General features: G+C 33.9%; 1 protein-coding gene across 2 annotated transcripts in view; it reads right to left on the bottom strand.

Moving 5' to 3' along the window:
* Nucleotides 1-342: 342 nt before the first annotated feature.
* LOC145278028 (uncharacterized) overlaps nucleotides 343-21,190 on the bottom strand; it is a 211,447-nt gene continuing 190,599 nt past the window's right edge. For both annotated transcript variants that reach the window (XM_080130239.1, XM_080130240.1), the window contains 4 exons: nucleotides 17,351-17,505; nucleotides 13,481-14,888; nucleotides 4,271-4,421; nucleotides 343-748 (listed from right to left, as the gene is read on the bottom strand). In XM_080130239.1, coding sequence (XP_079986365.1) covers nucleotides 565-748; nucleotides 4,271-4,421; nucleotides 13,481-14,888; nucleotides 17,351-17,505 — 1,898 coding nt within the window. In that variant the 3' untranslated portion in view covers nucleotides 343-564. The remainder of the gene's footprint in view (nucleotides 749-4,270; nucleotides 4,422-13,480; nucleotides 14,889-17,350; nucleotides 17,506-21,190) is intronic.

Here is a 21,190-nt window from a genome sequence, read left to right on the forward strand (position 1 = left end):
TTTCGTCTGTTTTCTTTTCTTTTCTTCGTTCATTCATTCTTTCTTTCTTTCGTCTCTTTTTTACGTTTCTTTCTCGTTTCTTTTTGTTTTAAATTTTTTGTTAGTTTCCCGTTTTACGTTCAATATGTATATTTACTGTTCATTCTTTTTCTTCAGTTCAGTTTTTATTTATTTACTTTTTTTATTTTAGAAATCTGTACATTTATGTCCAATAGTTTTTATCGAGATACTTTTTATAAATTTTCTTTCATATTTTTACTTTCTTCTCCGTCTATCTCTTTACCTTTCATCCTTCTTTTTTCTTTTATTTCTTTTCCCTTTCTTTCTTCATTTCTTCATTTATCTTTTTTTTTGCTTTCCATCATCCGCTCATTTTTCTTTCTTTCTTTCGTATCTTTGCCTCTTCTTTCTTTCTTTTTTGTTAGTTTCCACTTTTAATTATTTTTACTTCCTCTTCATTTATTATTTATTTATTTATTTATTTATAAATTTGTACTTTTTATGTTTTTTCAATTTCCTTCCAAAGTAATACTTATTTTCTGGAAACTGGTCAATGTTTTTTTCTTATGCGTTTTGACCAGATGTCCCGGTAGGTAGCGGCGTCGGTGTCCGCGGTAACCAATGGCTATCGCCGCGTGGCCCCATATACGCCGGCCATTGTTGCTCTTCGAAAGGTAAAGTCCGAGCACAGTGTTTTCTCCCACTTTTTATGGCATCACTTTCGGCGCATGTGCATTTCAACCGGAGTCTGCAATTAAAGAATATATTAAAGAATATCATTCAATTTTTCAACCAAAGCACTTCGAAGACTATCTCCTATTATTTATCAATAATACGGGTTCAAATTATATAAAGATATTTTATACATACAGAACAGATAACATAAAGTTTTCATTTAGATAGGTCAATAGTGCAATATCAAAACTACAAATATTTTCTTAAAGATACCACGTTACGAATAGGACCTTTATATATATATATATATATATATATATATATATATATATATATACATATATATATATATATACATATATTTATATATATATATATATATATATATATATATATATATATAAAATATACGGCGATTAAGCTACACTGAATATTCCGCGTTTCATCCACTCTAGGACTCTTCAGGCTTATGCGCGCATATGCCTGAAGAGTCATAGAGTGGATGAAACGCGGAATATTCTGTGTAGCTTAATCGCCATATATATTTTATAAATTACTAACTAGCTCTACCTACGTATTGTGCACTTTTGAAGTAAATACTTAAAGTTTACGCATAAATCTATACTTTCGTATATTAATTTTATGTGAGTAAATTAAGTAGTTATATATATATATATAATAAATTCTACAGCCAAACATATATATATGCACATATATATACATATATATATACATATATATATATATATATATATATATATATATATGATATTTCTTATGTAAAATATGTAATTTAACTATTTGGGATATTAATTAAACATGAATAGAAAGCATAAAGTGTTCATTTAAATAGCTCAATAGTGCAATACCAGAGCTACAAATAGTTTTTTAAAGATACCACGTTACGAATAGGACCTTTTTTGTTAATATATCTGGTTTGTTCTATGGACAACATATATATAAATTTTCAAGCAGGCTTTATCTGCACTGCTAGGTTAAACAAACTTGTATTCAAATACAATAATCCCTCGAATTCTGTAGTCAGTAGAAGCTGGCCAGGTTGTTTTTGTGTGAATTTATGATTTATAGTCAGAGGTTCAGCATTTAAGAACAATAGGTGTTAACTTTTAACTCCAAACCATGTATAAATGAATATAAGAAGGCATGATTACAGTGTCTATCTATTAATATCAAAGTGATCTACTTCGTTTCGTTAAAAGCAAAACTGTGTATACGAAATCCCATGTAAATGTGAAAATGTATAAAAAGGTGAGACATGTTGTCTTCTAAAATACAGTTAGAAGAATATCGAAACCCGTAGTACGTGGAGAGATTGAAAAATCATGACGACTCAAAGAAGCAGCATAAATGCTGGGGAATAATCAATTGGGATATAGATTTAGAGAAAATTGGGCTAAAAAATAAATATTTCATCGCTTTATCGATTTCTTTACATTTAAAATATTGACATACTCAAGGGAGATTACTCTTAAATGTGAGATTTTCTCAAATTCAGTCCTTGTTGCGAATGTAGGATTTTTTAAACAATTGTATGCATAGAGTAGACGTTTTAAAAAGTTCATACAAATATACCCATGCATCTTCACGTCTATAGTATTTTATTTAAGTATTTTTCTTCATTCTTATCCATTCTTCCCGGCTTAATACAACATGGTAGCCTTCAAATCAAATGTAAACAAATTACTGTTAGGTCGTCCAAATAAATAAATTCCACCCAATTTACGTCATTAAGGATTACTTCACTTCTAACCTTACATTGATTAACCCTTATCCTCGAGTGGCATTCGAGCCTAGATGTAAATGGGGAGCACTTCCAGCATCTTTTATAACATTACAGACAATTTAAATAATGCTACACGTAATTTAAACAATAAAATAATGTTCCTCCTCTCTACAATATTTTCTGGTCTACTTTTAAGTGGGACACTCTCTCTCTCTCTCTCTCTTTCTCTCTCTCTCTCTTTCTCTCTCTCTCTCTCTCTCTCTCTATATATATATATATATATATATATATATATATATATATATATAAATATATACATATATATATGCATATATATATATGTACATATATATATATATATATATATATATATATATATATATATATATATATATATATATATATATATAATGGGTTAAGAAATTCCAACGATTTCAATGATTTAAAAACATTATTACAATGATCTACACATAATTTTCAATTAAAAACCAAAACACGGAATAATAAAATAATGTTAAAAAATACACATTGTTGGTGACCTCTCTTATATATATATCTGAACTCCAATCTCTGGTCCCCCCTCGCCAATCTTTCACGAAAAACACCCGTCTAGCTGAATCCACTGTGAAAAATTTCCCCCACTCTATATCTGTGCCTAAATCAAAACGCAGATTCCATGAACAAAGCTTCTTTCTTAGAACTGCACGCCTGTGGAACTCTGTTCCGTCTGCCTGCTTCCCTCCGGACTACAACTTGGTTGTCTTCAAGTCCAATGTTAACAAATTCCTAATGAACCGCCCCCTTCAGTAAACATATCAGCAAATCGCCTCACTAACGTAATGTACTTGCAATAACCTTTATCCCTGAGTGGCTTTCGGGCCTTGATAAGTGGTGATCACTGTGTAAAAAAAAAAAAATATATATATATATTACTTTTATGCACGTAATAATATTTAATAAAAACATAATTTAAAAAATAATAAACAAAATAATACGCCCTAAAAAATGTGGGGCGGAAAACACTGAAAACAAAGCGCAGATAACTCCTTTCTTATAATAAGCGCTCAGCGGAAAGAAAAACAAATAGTACAGAATCGCAAATAAAAACTAAATCAAGCAACAATCTCATATATATATATATATATATATATATATATATATATATATATATATATATATATATATATATGTGTGTGTGTGTGTGTGTGTGTGTGTGTATATATATATATATATATATATATATATATATATATATATATATATATATGTACATATATACATACTAGTTTTTGCTTTTTTATGTAAAATTAGAATTCTGAATAAAACAAATTTAATATTGCACAATACCAAATCGTTTTAGTGTAAACATTTTTAAAACAAATTCGTTAAATTAATGAAGTATATTTAAGCGTACTGGTGTATTTTATAACGTATTGTATGAGAGTCATTTTAAAAGTATTCGCTCATAGGTTATTACGATTTGCATTGTTATAATGATTGAACTTATGCATGCTTGACCTGAAAGTTGCATCTCTCTGTTGCAACTATTGACGGTGCGAGACTCTAAGAAAGCATCGACTGTCTTAGACGTGCATCAGGAGCAGAGACGCGTCATTGAATTCCTGGCAAAGTACATTGAAAATGATGGTGACTATGTAGAAAATTAAATCCTAGGGCACAAAAGGTGGCTCGTTTTTATGCTACCACTCAGAACGTAGCTGTTTAACTCTTAGAGTTAAAAAATTGGAGGCTTTGCTTTTGAACGACCCTCGTACAAATGTTGTGGGTGAAATGTTCTTTTTTATTTGTCATATTGTAAAAAGTTGGAAGTGTTCGTTGTGTAGAACTTACCTGTAAACAGTCATTTGTCCCATTGGTAAGTAGAATGGGTTATAATTGTTGTGATGGTGTGAACCTTGCTTCGAATGGTCCTCATGAGCCTCCAAACATTCGTCAGTAACGGCGTGTTCATACTCGTCGGAATCCATACCAAAATATTTACCTTTGAAATTCGAACAAAAAAAAGCAAACAACTGTTAATCAAATCCCTACAGTATGTGTTTAATATCACATATAAGGTTGAAAAAAAAAACACAGTCTGTACGCTATGGCAGAATAATTAATCGATGCGAACATATATGAACATGATCAATGCCCCATTTTTTTTTAATTAGCCAATTCAAGTCCGACAATGAATATGACAAAATTTTCTTGATTTAAAGCAAAATGAATTCTACATTCCTTTTTCAGTTGGCTGACACAAAGTCATGGAAAATAATTTTCTTTTATTTGAAGTATAAGTGCAATTTTTTAAAGAACCTTTTCTCTAATTTACATTATTTAAAATAAAACAATCTGAAAAAATTAACATGTATATATATATATATATATATATATATATATATATATATATATATATATATATATATATATATAAGAGCAAACAGTTAATAGAACATGTTAAAAACAGTTTGAGAAAAGAGTTAAAAACATATTTAATCTAAAAAGGAAACCCTTGATAAGTGGATAGTCCTTAATCTGCGGAGTTTCGAAGAAATAATTTCATTCTCATCAGAGGGTAGGAATTAGCAAAATGCGGGACCGGATTTTGCATACAAAAGTATGTGATGAAACAACAAGTAAGTCAAAGATCTTACTTGATAACAAAAAGTGAAGCAAATATATAATATATATATATATGTGTGTGTGTGTGTGCGTGTATGTTAATTTTATAACATGAATAGGCTAGCAAAATTAATTAAGATTAGGAAACTAGATCTAATATCTTTAATATTTTTTGTTCTTAAGATTAAGGGAGGTGGAATTTGATCACTACTGCTCGAGAGCCATGATTAAATATAGTGTTTTGTTTTTAAATCCCCGAAACAGTGTTTCATGGTTAATAACCGATGATCACTGAAATTAACATTAGGACTATAGAGACTATTTGAGAGAGCAAGTTGATGCACTGATTGTAGGTGATTAAATGACTTACTGACTAAATAGTTTTCTAACGAATAAGAAAAAATATAAAAATTAAATAAGTTTTTTTTATATAGTTCTAAAGGTTAAAAAACTAAAAGGATATATATATATATATATGTGTGTGTGTGTGTGTGTGTGTGTGTGTACGTTCGCTGGGCGGCGTGCGGTAGCTCGAAATATTGCCTTTTTGGTGCAGAATTTTATTAGAGGTATTTACCCGGTTAAAATAATTGCTAAGGCTGTTCAAAAAGAGGGTTTTTGGAATTTCCAACGTCTTTTTTCCGTTTATCTGAAATAGAACTGCGTCACACTGTGCACGTGAAACATTTTCAAATATTATGTACTGGTATTTTTTGTTTCTTAATCTCATTCATCGAGAGGAAGTCTCGAAATAAAGACGAAACGTTGATGAAAACATAATACGGTTTGTTCCTTTTTATCTCTCTCTCTCTCTCTCTCTCTCTATATATATATATATATATATATATATATATATATATATATATATTCTTTCGGTTTCGATTCAAGCTAATGCACCCAAATCATATGGATATATTTTTATTGGAAATCCCAGCTTTATAACATATAAAAATCAACAGAACATTAACTCTATAATAATATATACGAAATCTGCAAGAATTAAAATATCATCTTTAAGTGTACTTTACAACCGGACTTTACCGGGTATTCGTGCAAGCTTGGATAAATACTTTTGCACTTTTAACAAAAAAAGCTACAATAATATCAGAGCGTCTCCATTTACGCTGAACATCTAGAACATCTACAGAATGCCAACATCAATATATTACATGTGAATTAATTCCGGTGGAATTTCCACAGGTACAGCTAGTATATATTAAAATGTTTGGATGGAAACAGTTTGTGTGTGTGTGTTATTTTATGGGCTTTTGTTATATTTGTTTTTTCTGTGTCATGTTGTCACTATAAAAATAAAACCCGTATGGCGTTCTTCAACGGCGAAACTTTAATTATTTCAGCTAGGAGAATACATAGCCGTGAGTAAAGTGAATTATAAAGTTTTTTTTTCTCCATGATGGAAGCTGTTATTTAAATTTAAATTTCACCAAAGATAGGATGAGGATCCAGGAATTTACCACGCTTCTAATATTTTATTGTCATCAATATGGGTTGTAATCGATCATCTGTCAATCAGATCGAGTCATTGCTTACTCTATACAAGAAGCCAGCACGGTGCACCGGTAGAAAGTTCATATGTCTACCTTCAGTGACTTCACAATACATTTTAGTCTACATTGTACTGTAGAGGACCTACTCTTGAATTTATAAAAGTATTTTTTATATATACTTGCTTGAATTTAAAATGAAACAGTCAAGTATCGTCATCTAAGTGTGCTCTGAATAGAAACATTAATTTCGAATGCACCCTATCTTATGGAAGAACCTATAATTGACTTCCTACACCAAGTCTTTCTGCTTGTGTGGTAATAAAACTTCTCAAACCCACTTGTGATAATAGGTTGTATAAAAGTGGTAATTTTTTGCCAAAACCGGAGTGTGCTTTCTCTAATAGGATTTTTTCGGGCACTGTCTTCCGATACTTATTGGAGGCATTCCTTTATAAAGCATATTTAAGAACACTGCCAGACACATAAAGTACATTTGTGTGAATTTTGAAGAAAATCGGCCCAGCCATTTCAGAGTCCGTATGGAACGAACTTTCACACACCCACAAAGTGCATTATATATATATATATATATATATATATATATATATATATATATATATATATTTATATATACATATATATACTAGCTGTACCCTGCCACGCGTTGCTGTGGCTCAAATTGGCGCAATGGAAAAAGTTCCAAAATGAGAAAAAGCATGTTTCTTATAGGTTTAAATTTCCATTTTGCATGGGTACACAGCTTTTGTTGTTCCATTTTCTTAGCTGATATAGAGATTTTCTGGTTTGGTGACTCTTGAATATGTAACATAAACTGTCCATGTGAAAAAACAGTCAGTGTGTAACTGTAAGGCCCACAATTGTAAAGATTGTTCCTTGTGCTTTGTTGATGGTTATTGCAAATGACAATAAAATTGGAAAGTGCAATTTGCTAAAGTGTAATGATGTATCCGGTGGAATCATAGGAATGCATGGAATGAAGATATATTCATCTGTGAAAGGTCCTGTTAAGATTGCTGTTTCTATGATATTGTTTGTTTTTGTTTTTTTTACTGCAAGCTATGTGCCATTGCAAAGCTTGGATTGGTTTATATTTCACAACATGATAATTAGTACACCAAATTTCAGTTACAATACATGCGGTGGCATCCCTGGCAAATATAACTGTTGGATAATTAACCAGTTTATCTGCTTTCACAACAGTGTCGATGGATTTGTATTTGACTACCTCACTTGGAATTTTACATTTAATTATAGCGTTAAGTTCATGGGCATCTTTGTATTGACCTGCAAGAATAGCTCATTCACTCAGTCAAATGGAATTCTTATATTTTGAATATCTGCAAAAACCTTTTAAACTAACTATTCTTTTGATGAAATAAAATTACAGAAATTACAGAAGTTAAAAGTCAAAGAATTTTGCCCTTAACTCTGATCAGCTGGCACTTTTTCGTACCCAATTTCCCACAAGTGATGCAAAAGTTTTTGTGCGGATCGAACAGTCTGCAACTGGTCATGCATATTTTGAGTTAAGTTTAATGTCTTCACATGGAACAAAAAAGTAGAGTATTTGAGGCAAGCATTTATTTCATCTGCTGGTGTTGATTGAAGAATAACAGGTAACATTTGTCTGAAATCTCCTGCAAGCAATATTACTGCATTCCCAAATGGTCTGACATTGCCACGCAAATCTTGCAAGGATCGACCAAGAGCCTCAAGTGATTTTTTGCGTACCATTGTGCATTCATCCTAAACAATAAGTTTGCATTTCTGCAATATTTTTCCCCATATTGGATGTTTTGGAGATGTCAAACATGAGATTTTTGAAAAGTTGAATGTTTTAAAGTAGAATAAATAATTCTTCTACTTGGCAGCAAGGTCGCAGGTATTCCTCATGCAGCAAGGGCTAAGGCTATGTCATTTTGTTACCAAATGGCTGCCAAAATCAATTTAATTAGAAAGGTTTTACCAGTTACTTCTGGTGCTGTTCAAGGTAGCAGTAATTTCCAAATAACTTCTATTCTCACAGTCAGTAAATTAGGTGACTAAAATAGGATTTATCCATGTTTTGACAATGCCTTATTCACTGTAATTAATTTAGGAGACTAAAATAGGATGAAGGATTAGAGATGGACAGATAGAGAGGAAGATATATAGATAGAAAAGAGACAGTGAGAGGAAAATAGAGAAAGAGAAGGAGATAGAGAGATAAAGGGATTGATAGATAAACAGAGAGAGAGAGAGGTGGAGTGTTAGAAACAGAGAGGGATGAAACAGAGGAAAGGAGAGAGATAGAGGGAGTTAGAGAGAGAAAGGGGCTCAAAGAGAGATGGAGAGGGTGATATAGAGAGAAAGATAGATTGAGAGAGGGAAAGGGAGAGATGGATAGAGAGAGATATTGAGAGAGGGGGAGAGAAACAGAAGGTGAACTACACTTCACCGTTTTTTCCTCGTTCAGTAGAGAAGAAATCTTTCGAGACTGAGGCAATTTTAATGTTTTGTTATTATCCAGAGTACCCCTTTTTTGGGGGGGGCTAGATTTTCCTCGCATTAGAAACCGACCGGGTTATCTGTACTTTCACTTAACAAATTAATAAAAGAAAAAGATATTGTAAAATTTGAATTTCGTGTGAAAATACTATTTTAAAAAATAGCACGGTAACATAAGTGCATAAGTGCCACTTTAGGTACTCCTTGGGCGTTGAGTTCCATGGCGACCAGCATAATTATTTAATGGTCGCTCCCTTAGCCCCTTCCTCCTAGTCAAGGCTAATGCATGCGCATGTAACATTTTTTTATTTACTGACGTTGGCTTAGTAACTAAACGATATATTGATAATTTCGAAACCCTTAAACGCATGCCGGAAGATTTAAATTGGTTCATTATTGTTGTAATGAAAAAAAAAGTTTCATTCAGCACAAAACCAAACACACATATTAATGATAAATGATTTATTATTCTATTCATTGAAATTTACTAATTTTTAAATTAAAAATTAAAAAAAGTTAATAAAAAAAATAGTTGCTTATGTGCGCATAAACAACTTTTTTTTTTTTTTTTTAGATTAGGTCCACCTTATAATCACCCCCTCCCCAACCTCCTCATATTAAGAACAGCTTCCGGAATAAACACCACTTTTGGAGGGGGGGGGGCTATTTGCAAAATTTAACTGATATTTGTTGTCAGCATACCCACCCGAAAATACTATTAAAAAAAAGGAGGGATTCAGTGCCCGTGGCAGAGAAGTAGATTTATTTATCAATAAAAGTTGCGGAGAAGTAAATTTATTTATCAATAAAAGTCGTCATTTAAAAAAGAAATTGTGGAGGTGGACCTAAATGTTTTGTTTTCGCACTATTCAACAATTTGTTCATCTGTGCATGTAAATTAAAAAATATTTGTAAAAGTGAGAAGTTATTAGTAAATGATTTAGTTTTTTTTTTAAATTTATTTATTTTTTTTTTACATTAGATCCACCTCCACAAATGTTAAGAACGGCTTTCAGAATAAACACCCCCAACCTCTCCATGTTAACAACGGATTTCGGAATAAACACCATTGGAGGGGGGGATATTTAAAAAAAAGTCGATAAAAGTCGTCATTTAAAAAGAAATTTAAAATCAAATGTTTGTAAAAAGTGAGAAATTAATAAATAGTAACATTTTTCGGTGCTAATGCAGAGAGTGATCTGCGCTATTTTTTAAATCGTGTTTTTTTTTTAATCAATTGCAAGGTTAAAGTACAGAATAGGTACAAAACACCCTCCTCCCCTCATGTTAAGAATGGCTTTTTAAATAATAACGTTATTATTTCAGCATGGATCACTCTCTGCATGAGTACCCATTTTTCTTTTAATATTCATAAAAAGTAAAACTTTTTTCAAAATAAATAAATAAATAAATGTTTGTAAATGTGACAAATAATCGTTTAGTTACGGCAACGTCAGTAAATAAAATATGTTACGCGCGGGGTGAGGTGGGGGACTAAGGGAGCGACTATTATTATTTTCTACTGGTCGCCATGGAACTCAACGCCCAAGGAGTACCAAAATTTAATTGTTTTGTCAAATAAATAAATTTCAAGCATTTTTTGCAATAAATAATAGATAGCAACTTCGTTAATTTTACGACTCGGCCCAGCATATTATAAACACCCTAACTTCCCCATGTTAAGAACGGCTTTCGAGGTTTATGGAAGGGCGTTTTTTTTTGTTTTTTTTTAACATGTGGGGGGGGTTAGGGTGTTTATAATACGTTGAGGCATGTCGTAAAAATGAAACAGTTTAGAAAAAGGGTAATCTCCAAAAATACCGTTAGGGCTTACAACATGGCCGCCAGAAGAGTCAACAAAAAACTGCGAATAAAATATATAAAACGAACGTGCGTAGACATTTTTAAAACATTGTTTTTAAAAAATAAAAAATAATACTTCTATTATGTTTTAAACGACTGTAATAGTTTATTTTGGAAGTATATTTCATAAAGAAAATTGACAACCCACTTTAAAAACAGAAATTACGAGTTTTATCTATTTTATCCGCAGTTTTTTGTTGACTCTTCTGGCGGCCATGTTGTAAGCCCTAACGGTATTTTTGGAGATTACCAGAAAAAGTTAAAACAAACTTTTTTATGCAAACAATGCCGTGAAAATAAACTAAACAATTAAAACGTAATGTTTCATGAGTGAAGCCTTAACATAAATAAAATTTAAAAAACATAAGTACATAAATTAATTTAAAGTTTTAAAATATGGGATTATTATTTTTTTTTTGTGTGTGTGTGTGTGTGTGCTAATGCAAAGAGTGATCCGCGCTATTTTTTAAAAATTGTTTTCCACCTTTAAAGTTTTATGATATGTTTTTATTCAATTGTAAGGTTAAAGTACAGAATAGGTACAAAACACCCTCCCTTCCCCATGTTAAGAATGGCTTTTTAAATAATAACATTATTATTTCAGCACGGATCACTCTCTGCATGAGTAAGTTTTTTGGTTTTTTTTTACTTATCGAGTTAACAGAAAATGAAATCTTTCGTCAATTCGTGGCTGTGAAATGAATCGAACCGGAAGTTCAGTTTTATCAACAGAACAGATTCGCAGTAAAAAAAAATATATATTTATTTTATTTAATATTTTAATTTTAATAAATCGCGAGGTAAATTTATTTCAATAACATAAAAACATACCTCGACTCTAAAGATGGGTTGTCTGAAAATTTCCAATAAATTGGTAACTTAGAAATAGGGTTTTATTTGTTTAGAACGAACCAACTTTACATTTTTATATATATAGATATATATATAAGAATTACCAATTACCAATTACCAAAATAATCCAAGATGGCAAAACTAAAGTATATTATAGAAGTATAAAAAAATAACTATATACAGATATAACTAAAGTATATTATAACTTCTCCCCAAATCAGCCCAGCCTTGACAGTCGTTTTTAATTCTTTTTTCTACGCACATCTTATCTTCATTTTAATAATATTATTTAAACTCATTCCCTTTTCCTTGCTCCAATTTGTGAATTATTCCACGGATTTCTGCCTTGTGGATTACTTTGGACCATCTTTCAATTACGCGATGCCCTTGGATTTTACTTGTAGAAATGGAAACTTAACCAACTTTTTTGGATTTTAATTTTTGGATTTTACCATTATTGGATATTTTGCTCTTCACCAAACTATTCATTCACGTGAAATCACCTTTTTCTTCACCATATTCCCTCTGCTTCATTATTTGTTACCAAGTAAGATCAATGACTTACTTGTAGTTTCATCAAATACTTTTGCAAGCAAAATCTGATCCAGCATTTTACTAAATCCTACCCTCTGATGAGAAGAAAAGTATTTCTCCGAAACTCCGCGGATTTAGGACTATCCACTTATTCTGTGCTTAAAATTAAAATTAAAATTAAAAATTAAATATGTTTTTAACTCTTTTTCAAAGTGTTACTTGTTCTAGTATATATATATAAAGTAGAGATATAAGAATTTGCAGGAGAGAAGGGTATAAGTAAACATAATAAGTTCACTTAATCTTTTTTTAGTGAATAACAAAGAATATTTCAGCTTTAACAACTTAGATGGAAGAAATAATATCAGGAATATAACTAAAATGACATAAAATATTTGCAGTCCAGTAATAAAAAGAAAAATCGGAGAAATAGGCTAATCCAAATCAAATATTGACATGTCTGACGGACTGTTATTTGGAATTGAATTTCAAATTATTTCAAAAGGGTGAAACGATAAAATTGTCGCGATGGAAAAGTCGACATGATTCCCTCTCCGATTGATAAAACTGTTGTTTTATTTTGTTTTTGTTTTTTTAATTTTTGGCTTTTTTTCAAATCATTGACTAGTTGGCCAGTTGTGTACAAATCCCAAGAGCGATAGGAGCCTTCTATCATGTCTGAAAGTGACACAATGTTTACTGAGGTAGAACAGAAATGCGCCGCTTTACAACTCATGCTCTCTACCGATCAGTTATGATAGCAGGACCATTGCCAGCACCCTGAGAATTCATCGATGCATCGCTATAAATAAAAGAGACGTGCTCAGGGTGATAAAAACAAAGTTTCCGGCAACGGTTATGGTATTTTGTGTGGTTTCATCATTTGTCACATCATGCCACCTCACATCTTATAAGTCGCCTTCAAAGTCAAAACCGGACTCGCATCGAGGCGGTTATTAAAGTTGAAGGCGACTACATTGAATAGATGTCAGCTCCACTACATAATCTAGTTTCCTGAATTGATTTTTTTCAATAAAAGTTTCCAAATAAATCTGTGATGTTGTTTGGGGCGACAACATTATCGTCCCACCCTATATTATATGTTAGATTTATGACTGTTAGTTTAGAATATGTATTTTTTTTTTAATATTAAAATAAATTAAGAACTTACTTTTTCTGTTGAATCTGATTTTCTGTTTCGTCATTTTCTGCTCGATGCATTTTTTATCTTCAGGTAAAATAAACCGTGTATTTGCTGGAAAGAACCAGTAGGTCGCGAATATTAAGTCAATCGAGTGTTTTCGATCTGGGTGGTTCGCTGGCAACGTGGATGGGGCTAGGGTACCCGTAGATATCAGTCTCATAAGACCTTTCGTGTCATGTGGACCTACGTGGCGCCGAACTCTGTTCTTCATGAACTCTGGCAGATTACGCCCAGGACCCTTTTTCTTGTTCTTTCTTCTGCGCGTACGTTGGCGTTTGCGTTCTTGATGGTAAAGTCCGGCCGCCATCCTCGCCCTGTTTGAAGACGAGGCCAAGACAGTAGTCTTTGTTTTCGTTTTGCTCTTCCGGGCAGTCGATCGCCTTCTACCGGAATCCCTGCCCATGGTTCGTCTCCGCGCGGGTGATCTCTTTTTTCTCTTCATAAAAGCCTTTTGGATAGAGTCATTCTCGCCAACAATATTTTCTTCAAGCTTTTCTATATTTTCTACTGTATTACCGGTATCAAGCGAAGATTCTACAGAATTCGTATACCCATCAATAGCATTATGGGGACTATTCCGCATATTCGGTTGGAAAGCATCTTCAATTCCGTAAGGAATTCTCTTCTGGGGTTTCATTTGGCGATCTCCTTCAAGATCATAAGGGATGCTCTTCTGCACGTTTGAATTGAGATCGCCCTCGAGGCTGTAAGGGATGCGCTTCTGCAAGCTAGCTTGGTGATTCTCGTATACATTCCGTGAAGTGTCGTCGATTCGTTTCAATCGCATCCGGCCATATTCGTAAGGTTGACCCCTTCCCTGACTCCGGATAGTCGCAGGGTCGATATATTTAGGTTGATTACCCCTCTCTACGTCCTCGACATTCATGCTACCTTCATCGTCTACCTCGTTTCGGACATCTACCATTCTGTCACCCGAAGGCGCTTGTCCGTTCTGTGAATATGGATAGAGAGAATAGTCCTGCGAGTTTTGAGAATAGTCCCTTGCTGGGTATGAACCCGTTCCTCCACCGTCATCATAGATATCTTCATACTGAGCAGTGTTTGTGCCATCGTAATTAGCACCGTGTATATCTCCGGTTCGCAGGTTTGCTCTGTTATTAACTGCAGGTCGACCATTGTTCAGATTTGGTGAGGCCTCGTTTAGCGTGTAACTGCCGCCTCTTCCTAGCCCTCGAGCTGGGTCTTGGTTTCGGTAATTGGTATTGTAATAGTTCCGTAGTAGTTTAGGCGTCGTTTTCCGGTGGTGCAGAAAATTTCCCTTTTTCGCTTCCTTATTCATCGGCGTGCCTCTATTTTCATCATAAAAATGATTGGTTTCTTTGTTTAGGGGACCGTATTCATTGATCAAACGTTGCTGCAATATAATTAGAAAATAGAAATGAATGATATAAAATCACAGGGTCGCACAATAACATAAATATTATATTTATATTCAGCTAGCAGATCGTCTTAATATCTATTTAAATAAAGCGTTGTTAGTCTTATAGGTACGTATGTAAATGCGATATTCTTCCATATCCCGAAACTTAATATAAAATGGTGTAGAAAAATAAAATACTTATCTATATCAACGAAGGGGTCTATTACTCCTTTCTAATTCTTTAGATATAAGCCTTTCCTCTATTAGAAGTTTTTCGATCTTTAAAGCTATACTAAAAAATATTTTAATCCCAATTCCTTCGTTGGAAAATTATTTTGCTAGTAAATCAATGACCAAAATCGTTCTGATTCTTTCTCTGTTGATCTTGAGAACGTGGTGCAATGGGGAAAAAGGTGACTAGTTAATTTTAATGCATCGAAAACCAAGCTTCTCTTATTTCATCACAATAGCTCTGACCCTTATCACGCCATTGAAATGAATGGCTTTCGTCTTGGGAAAGCTCCGTTTCTTGAGAAACTTCTGGGACTGATCTTAACTGCTGACCTAAAATGGAACACATACATCAAACCTGTTGCCAAGATCGCTAGAATAATAGTTGGATCACTCTACCACTCCAGTAGGTATCTCACTGTCGATACAATCCCCTATCTCTATGAGAGCCAGATACGCCCTTAAATGGAATACTGTTGCGATATTTGAGCAAGAGCTGCTCGGCACGCCCTATCCAGCTTTGATGGAGTTCAAAACCAGCTTCGAAACCTATTAAGTGATGTCCTTTCCTCTTCCCTGTAACCTCTTTCCTACAGAAGAGACGTTGCGAGTCTGTCTTTGCTCTATTATTATTTTCATAGCAAGTGCTCGACTGAACTCCAGTCCATGGTCCCCCTTGCCAGACATTCACAAAAAACACTCGACTAGCTACAACCACTATGTACAATTTCTCTCATTTCTATGCTAGAAACTGTAGAATATTTTGATTACTTTCGTAAATAACATTATTAATTTTGAGATATTTGGTTTCACTACAGCACTTCTCGATGCCTTACATGCATCTCTTGCTCCATTTGCCAACACTAAAGACAACACAATTCCTCCGCCGTCAATATAGACACGCCCTCCTCAATAAAACTAAATTATATGTAACATGCATAAGTGACGTCACCGGTGGAGAAAAAGGACTATAAAAAGAGAAATATAATGATCATGAGAGAGATGAGATACAGTTCGAGATCTCGTAAGAGATGTGGAGAACGTTATAGATCACGTGGATGACATTAGGGTTGTACGAATTAGGAAATAATCACTGTTTCCACAAAGAACAAGCGAGTTGTAGTTAGTTCCTATTCTTTGCCTTGGTCTCCTTTGCAACTTAAACTGAACATAGCGTGTGTTGGTTTGCGGACAACTTTACAAATGTACCACGATACTAACATAAAAAACTATATAAAGTTTTTGAAGCCCTTACATAAACAACAAATATCACATAATTTGAATGACTAAATTGGTCACAGTATTTTTCCATAGCTTAAAAAATTAAAAAAAAAAAAAGGGAACCGGAAGAAGTTCGCAGAATGGTTCCGTGACATTCTGACCAAGACCACAGTGTAGTATATGTTCTGATGCAACACTTCATTTTTTTCGTTTCTCGGTTAGTAGAGGAGAAATTCTTCATGACCGAGAAAATTTAAATTTTTCTTCCTATCCAGAGTGTCCTATTCTGAGGAGCTGGATTTTCTCCACATTAAAAACCGACCTTGTTTCTAACTCTGCTCCCGAGGGGAGGCAAACAAATAGGAAAATTACGAATAAGATCAGAATAGACGTTCAAATAATCAAATTATTTAAATCATCAATCTTCAACTAAAGAAATAAAAATAGATGTTCACATTATTTTTAATGGTATCGATTACTTTGGCCGTCTGGGATCTCACAATCGCTTTAAGAAAAAAAAATATTATAGAAGGTTTCTGTCTTTAAAGTACCACGTATACAAGTTATTTATCTCCCTGCAACGGCCGGGTGATGTGACACTGGGGTTGAAAAGTGCGATTTAAAAAGCAACCGCTCCAGAGAAAGAGAAATCTGGCCTGCGAAAACATCTAGCAGTTCCATTCTCCGGTAGGGGTAACTCAGTCGATTAGCAATTAACTGACCCTTTTCTCAAAAGGAGAAGGTAAAGCCTGGGAGTTTGAACCTCCTAGAATTGCACAGTTTCCAGAGGCATAGCAACAATGAAATTAACTCTGATTACTTTGGTATCGAGGGAAAAACTACTGGAACCGCACACAAACTTTGATCTGAAAAATTGAATTTCAAATATGAAATTAGGTTGATTTATATTTGATTTGAAATCATCAAAATGTACTCAGTGTTTCCTGCTATAATATTTCTTTGGGCTTAATACCAAAATTATTGATATTAATAGTTATACTTACCCTCGACACAGGATCGTAACGACTATTTGGAGATCCTGTTGCCAATGAATTGTAGTACAGATAATCTTCCAAATATTCGGGATGATGACTAACAAACTCGATGGCTTCTTCGGTTGTGTTGACCCAGGCTTTATGCTCTTCTTTGTCTCTTTCTTCTGCAAAGATTAAAAAGAGAAAACATCATATGACATCAAATGTAGGGAAGTACAGATTTAGCTGAATATAGTCATTTCAACTTTTGGAATGGTATTACAGGGTGGGACGATAAATTTGTCGCGCTAAAGAAAACAACACTACAGATTTATTTTTAAACTTTTATTGAAAAAATCAATTCAAGTATGAAGCAAAGCTAAAACCTATTCAATGTAGCCGCCTTCAGTTAAAATCACCGCCTCGATACGAGTCCAAAACTGGGGACATGCATTTTTCAGAAGCGCCGGCGGCGATCAGGCTGGCTTTGGTGTTGTGGGAGGTCATGTTGGTAATGTTCTCGACGTTAGACCAAATTAAGTAGTTCAGAAGGTTTAGGTTGGGGGAGGAGGAGTGGAGCAGTGAGAGAAGGGTATAAAGTCGTAGCACTCTTTCTGAAGTCAAGCCTGGGTTTCATTAACCTTGTGTGCCGGCATCGAGTCCTGCTGCCACATTCAGGGTCTGCCAGCAGCCATCTGATTGCATCAGAGGAACACAGACTTAACCACATCCATGGAAACTTTGGTGTTGACTTTCAAGACGACTTAGAAGATGCAAAGTCGCATGACATGGCTCTCTCTTGAAACCACACCAAAGACCATAACCTTGTCGGAAACTTCGTAAAGCTGTGCTCTCAAGCATTGAACCGTCCAGATTTCATTTTGAGGGTGCTAGCAATGGTCCTGTTGCCATCATTTGGATCTATAGAGAGCATGAATTGTATAGCGGCGCATCTCGCTCGTTGAACATTGTGACATTTACAGGCATGATAGAAGGTAATTATCGCTTTTGGGATTTGTACACCACTGGTCAACTACAAAAAAGAAAATCGGTTTTTATTAAACAGAAATGGAATTATGTTGTCTTTTCTAGAGCGACAATTTTATCGTTTCACCCTATATTATATATATATATATATATATATATATATATATATATATATATAGTAATTTATAAAATATATATGGCGATTAAGCTACACTGAATATTCTGCGTTTCATCCACTGTAGGATTCGTCAGGCTTATGCGCGAATTCTGTGGTTGCTTCTTGTTTTTATATATGTTGAGGATTTCTAGTTAGCCAATCAGCTTTCTAGTATCCACCGCGCCCCTTCCTATCAGCCAATGGGCATGCATTTAATCGAACAAAGGATTTGATTTTGAACTAGGTTAGTGGTTTTAGGTAGATCTTTTCCCTCCTTTATTTTATATATATATATAAATATACCTATGTGTACACACATACATGCACATATATATATACATATGTGTGATCGTTTATGTATATTCATGTTTATTTAATTTATTTATTTGTTTGTTTTCTATTGTTATTGTTAGTTTTAAAGCTATTTTGTATCGCTATCCTAGAGTAAGTTTTATTTTGTGAACGCAGTTGTTTGCTATTTCTCGTCTATATTTCTCGTATATATATATATATATATATATATATATAGGGTGAAACGATAAAATTGTATATATATATACATATATATATACACACGCACACACATATGTATATATACGCACACTTATATACATATATATATACTTACATATATATATATATATATATATATATATATATATATATATATATATATATATACTAGCCGGGTGTACCCGGCGTTGCCCAGGTGTTTAGAGGTGTGTGCTGCTTAACCAAAACATAAGATAAGCGAAGTAAATATTAAATATTAAACTGTTAAAACTTTAAAAATCGAAAAAAAACACAAAAAAACTAACGTAAGGCAAACGAACGATGTTAAATGTAAAAATCGGAAAAACAACAAAAAAAAGAAAATGTGATGGAAAAAGAAAACAGAAAAATGAACGTTAAAAAGTCTTTAAAAAATCTGAAAAATCCCCCCCCAAAAAAAACACGTGAAAAATAGTTTCGGGGGGTACCCGGCGTTGCCCGGGTGTTTTGGGGTGTGTGTTGTTGGGCGGGGGTGGTGGGTGTTAATGGAAAACTAAGAATAAGCGAAATAAAAAAACGGAGGGAGGTAACCGGCGTTGCCCGGGTGTTTAGAGGTGTGTGTGCTCTGGCGGAGGAGAGGGGTTAATCAAAACATTTGTTTTTTTGCTTTTAATGCATCTAAAACCAAGCTTCTCTCTTTACATCATCAACATTCTAATCCACATTTGTCATCAATTGAAATGAATGGCTCTCGTCTTCAGGAGGCCTCAGGTTTTGACAAGCTTCTGGGCTTGACCATTGCTCCTGATCTTGGGTGGAACACGTATATCAAATCTGTTGCCAAGGCCGCTGGAAAAATGGTGGGATCTTTCTGTCGATCCAGTGGATATCTCACTGCTGATGCTATTCTCTATCTATATAAGAGCCAGGTGCGTCCAGGGATGGAGTGCTGTTGCCGCGTCTGGGCGGGGGCTGCTAGAGGGAACTTGTCCTGCCTTGATGGAGTTCAAGATGGACTTCGTGGCCTCGTAGGAGATGTCCTTTTCTCCTCCTTGCAACCTCTGTCTCACAGAAGAGATGTTGCGAGTTTGTCTCTGATGTATCGTTATTTTCATGGAAAGTGTTCAACTGAGCTTCAGTCTGTGGTCCCCCCTCGCCAAGCTTTCGCAGGAAACACTCGTCTAGCTGTAAACACTATCAGTGATTTCCCCCGCTCTTTATCTGTGCCTAAACCTGGACGTAGATTCCATGAACAAAGCTTCTTTCTTAGAACTGCACGCCTGTGGAATTGTCTTCCGTTTTCCTGCTTTCCGGCTGACTACAATATGGTTTTGTTCAAGTCTAAAGTAAATAAGTTCTTGATGAGCCGTTCCATATAAGTTATTAAATTTACCAAATTTTCATTACTAATGATTACTATATTGACCAACTTCTACTGTACACTCTTTAACCCTTATCCTTGAGTGGCCTCTGGGCCTTGATAATGTGGTGATGCCTTTGTAAAAAAAAAAAAAAAAAAAAAAAAAAAAAAACATAAGAATAAGCTAAGTAAATATTTTTTTTTTAAAAAACACAAAAAAAACTAACGTAAGGCAAACGAACGATGTTAAATATAAAAATAGGAAAAAAAAAAGAAAAACGAACGTTCGGTGGGAACCCGGCGTTGTCCGGGTGTTTTTGTGTGTGTGATCGGGGGGGGGTAATAAAAACCTAAGAGTAAGAGAAGTAAAAAAAAACAGAAAAACGAACGTGAAAAATACCCCGCCAAAAATATACACGTGAAAAATGGCTTAAATAACCCTGCTTCAATATTAAAATTTAAAAAATCGAAAAAAAAAAGACATCTCATACCACGATTCGAACCCAAAACGTTTAGATAATGATGCCGCGCTCTAAGCAACTGAGCTAAGACAACGTCCACGAAATTATGTCGCTTTTTCAAATATTTAAAGTAAATCAGGTTAGACGTCGTATGACGCATGCGTAGAAGCGAATTCGTCATGAGAGGGGTTTTTTTTCTGCCCCCCCTGTAGAAAAGTAATGATTAAAGGGTGAAAAAATTAACGTTTTTGGCCAATATTTCGATATTTGTCGGGCGAAGGTTAGAAGTTTAAAATGATACCAATCTGGCGAAAATCCGTGACCCGCGTGGAAAGTTTTTGCGAGACATACAAACACACAGCTTTTTGCGAGACATACAAACACACATACATACATACAAACACACATTTTCG

The sequence above is a fragment of the Euprymna scolopes genome, chromosome 6 (assembly GCF_053919585.1).
Source record: "Euprymna scolopes isolate OS-2025 chromosome 6, ASM5391958v1, whole genome shotgun sequence".
Classification (NCBI taxonomy): Eukaryota; Metazoa; Mollusca; class Cephalopoda; order Sepiida; family Sepiolidae; genus Euprymna; species Euprymna scolopes.